This window comes from Habropoda laboriosa, unplaced genomic scaffold (genome assembly GCF_001263275.1).
Source record: "Habropoda laboriosa isolate 0110345459 unplaced genomic scaffold, ASM126327v1 scaffold207, whole genome shotgun sequence".
NCBI lineage: Eukaryota > Metazoa > Arthropoda > Insecta > Hymenoptera > Apidae > Habropoda > Habropoda laboriosa.
Genome location: NW_017100397.1, coordinates 861,826 through 865,594, shown reverse-complemented (window position 1 = coordinate 865,594; position 3,769 = coordinate 861,826). Strand labels below are relative to the sequence as shown.

The window sequence follows — 3,769 nt, the reverse complement described above, 5'->3', positions numbered from 1 at the left end:
ATTTAGTTTCTTTTTTATACATTAAAATTTTTAAAAGTAATCAAAACACCCTCATTTCAATATCATTGCAAGGTAGTCATTCTGTTCTATTTAAGCATAATTTTTTATTCATTATCCATTCCAGATATAAAAGAAAATTGTGTACTTAGATTGTTTCTTTACATTTCTAAAAATTTAATATCAAAAGTTTTTATTCAAATGTCAAACTTTTTTCTCATTAATTGTGGCTTTAATTTAAATAGATATTTTCTTGTTTTTGATTGAAAGTTATACAAATTTTTACATTTATAAGAAAATATATAAACAATAATTGATAGTTTAGAGTTTACTGTAATTTGTTAACAATAAGTAACCAGTACTTGTACATAAGCTCAAAAGTTGCATTGTTTTTGAGAGATCTGCATTATGCTTCATTTACTTTAGACTGATTAAGGAAAAAAAAAATGAAAAGAGAACGCGAAAGAGATTATTAAGTACCCTTCAATTAAGAAGTTAGACGACACTAGGATCCCCAACAAGGAAATGCTCAGCTTTGTACAGTGCATACATAAATATATGAATTTGTGTATGCATACACACACGTGATATATACAGTTTGCCTATGTCTTTTTTATGTATCATGTCTATATGTATAAAAGGATCATGTTTTACACGTGCGACAGTCGCAAAAAGTTGCTTATACACAGACACATACATACATATACACACTCGTGCATTGTACTTCGAGAACAGAACTTCGATTATTTTACATTTAGTGCATTGACAATTATCCTGTAATTATTCTCAGGTAAACAAAAATGCCATAAAGTTCGATATGTACGGTGTGGATCGATTTCCCTGAAGGGCCAAGGAAATCATCGAATAGAATAGAAATCAAACTGAACATTGATATGCGTTATACTGATACATCATAGCATTTATAAGCTCCATCTAAATGATACATCGAGGAGGAATTGTACACAAAATATATGATTGACTGCGTACATTAAATGAACAATCGAGAACTGAAGGAAATTAAATCTGAAAAAAGAAGAATGGATGTAATTTGACTCAATAATCGATTTTTACTGATCCGTTCGATATAAACATTTGATATTACAATGAATCATATTTGATTTTAATTTTATTGGAATCTTTAATATAATTTCAGAAATTTTTCTGTAATTACCATTAGATATATTATTTTAATTTAAAATTTTGTGATGGAATTACAAGTATTTGTAAGGATTGATATACCGATAAATTGTTCTTTAATTCCTGTACAACATATCCCTGGAGAATATATAAATATATACTCGACTTTCTTAAGATTTTGGTTGAACAGGATAGAAAGTAAGCACAATATTTAAATAAGAAGCGTATCATGTTAGATCGAGTTCGCCTAGTATTTGCAATCTACTTATTTGTAAAGTATTAATATTTGTATTCTGCCAACGTTTCTACGGACGAACGAAGAACAAGATTTCTCAGATTGTTTCACCTTGAATCTGAGATTAAGTTGAAATAAACTTATTTACTTCAATATTAGAACGAAATTTATTTATTTAAACAATTTACGTGCCGCAGAAATTAATATCCCAATTTTTTAAATTTTTATCAAAAGTATACCTACAATTTTCCACGTTATTTATTTCGCGCCTTTTTTGAAGTCGAGTTTTTCATGGATCGATACGTCGAATCGTTAATTCAAAATTTTTCATATGGTGCTAACTTCAGAGTAAACATGTTTCAGTATCACCACTGATATAAACTCCGAAGTGTTCTGTTTAACGTGACACGTGTTATAATTCGGAATGGTTTAAAAAAAAAATTAATCTTTAAAGTGTGGCTGTTAAAAAGTTCAATAATACTGCCATGTATTAATATGTATGATTAAAATGATTGGCGTAATAAATAAATGTCTTCGATTAAGTGTATATTAATTTAAATGACTTATCAGTGTCCACTGTGTAAAAAATTATTTTAATTTTTTGTGCAACGTCATTTGTAAGTTCTGGTTTCATTTAATTTTCGCTTTTCATCGATGAAATGGCGAATCAATCCTTGGTTAAAGTTGTTCAATGCACACAAAAGATTTCGATACCATTAGTTTGTTTAAGTGTCATAACATTATTTATTTATTTGAACCGCATACAACCCCATTATTACGTTGATGAAGTTTTCCATGTACCCCAGACATTGCAGTATTGTGCAGGTAATTTCACACAGGTACGTTTTTATTTCTAATTAATTTTTATTTTCTGTAAAATATTATAAGGTTCCTTCGATTTAAAAAATAAATTTCTTTCTGAACTAAAAGAGATTTAAAATATGCTCGCGTACAGTGCAAAGAATTATTTGAGGGATATATTATTTTCAGTGGGATCCAAAAATTACTACTTTACCTGGGTTATATCTAATTGCAACTGTGATATTGTCACCCCTAAAACTCTGTAATATTTTTTATTTGAGATGCATAAATTTGCTTGGAACATTTCTTAATTTTTATCTTTCTCTTATTATACTTAAACAAATTTCAATAACTCATTGGATGCAAAGGTGGAATGGTTGGAAGAAACTTGTTATGGCTTATAACATTATGTTCTTTCCACCATTATTTTTCTGGCATTTCTTATATTATACAGATGTTATATCTGTTAATGCAATATTACTAATGTTATTATTACATTTACATAAAAAATTTACAATCGCAGCTTTTGTAGGTATGTATAAAAAGCAATGTAATTTAATTTGTTATACAGATGAAATTATAATTAATGTTGTACAGGTCTTTTGTCTGTGATAATTCGCCAAACAAACATTATTTGGGTTGCATTTGTTACTGTGGAACGTATATTTGATTTGCTAGATCTTAAAATAAAGAAATCAATGTCACGTGAACAATATAGTTCTATTATTTATTTAAGAGTGAGTAAATTATTATCATAAAGAAAATTGAATTATTTAGTTTATATCACATTTACAGTATTGTGCACCTTTTAGCTGTTATGGAAGAAGATTGTAGAAGAAATATGCCATGGATGGACATCGCTTATAAAATTTATCCTTCAATTATGTATTCAATTGTTTCCATATGGTGTAGTATGTTTAACATTTGTTGCCTTTATTATTTGGAACAAAGGAATTGTAGTTGGAGATAAAACAGCCCATGTTCCCACTATTCATATCCCTCAACTATTATATTTTTCTGCTTTTCTGTTTTGTTTCTCATGGCCATACATGATTGTTAATTGGAAGGATTATTTTAAATTTATAAGTAAACATTGGATTTTTACAGGCTGCATTTTAGTACTTTTAACTGTAATAGTTCATTTTAATACTCTTGTTCATCCATATGTATTAGCTGACAATAGGCATTATGTGTTTTACTTTTGGAATAAGTTTATGGGAAGGTACAGGTTGTTCAAATATTTATTAGTACCCTTATACTCATTCACCTTGTACACAATGTTTCATGGAATCAAACATTTAAGATTTATAACACAGATCAATTACATTCTTATGATTTCTGCAGTACTCATTCCTCAGTTACTAATAGAACCACGTTATTTTATTATGCCATATATACTTTATCGTTTTTTAATTGAGAAACCAAAAACATGGCAAATTATAGCAGAATCCATAACCATATTGATTGTGAATTTTCTGCAATTCTATATTTTCGCAAATAAAGTCTTTTATTGGAGAAATCAACTTCATCCTCAAAGAATTTCCTGGTGACTTCTAGAATAGTCAAACTTTATAGTTATAAATGTGATTTCTTTAATAA

The 3,769-nt window shown here is 28.1% G+C and overlaps 1 protein-coding gene across 1 annotated transcript; it reads left to right on the top strand.

Annotated features, from left to right (window-relative positions):
- The first annotated feature begins 2,028 nt into the window (after positions 1 to 2,028).
- On the top strand, positions 2,029 to 3,720 carry LOC108575236 (putative Dol-P-Glc:Glc(2)Man(9)GlcNAc(2)-PP-Dol alpha-1,2-glucosyltransferase). The gene is made up of 4 exons (XM_017937979.1): positions 2,029 to 2,208; positions 2,360 to 2,702; positions 2,768 to 2,907; positions 2,983 to 3,720. Exons 1-4 carry the CDS (start codon positions 2,029 to 2,031, stop codon positions 3,718 to 3,720), a joined length of 1,401 nt encoding a protein of 466 aa, XP_017793468.1.
- Positions 3,721 to 3,769: the final 49 nt, after the last annotated feature.

Excerpts from the sequence above, each read along its gene's own strand:
- LOC108575236 (XM_017937979.1), top strand. The coding sequence starts at position 2,029 with ATGGCGAATCAATCCTTGGTTAAAGTTGTTCAATGCACACAAAAGATT. Across the intron at positions 2,703-2,767 it reads TACAATCGCAGCTTTTGTAG|GTCTTTTGTCTGTGATAATT; the intron begins GTATGTATAAAA and ends AATGTTGTACAG. Across the intron at positions 2,908-2,982 it reads GTTCTATTATTTATTTAAGA|CTGTTATGGAAGAAGATTGT; the intron begins GTGAGTAAATTA and ends TGCACCTTTTAG.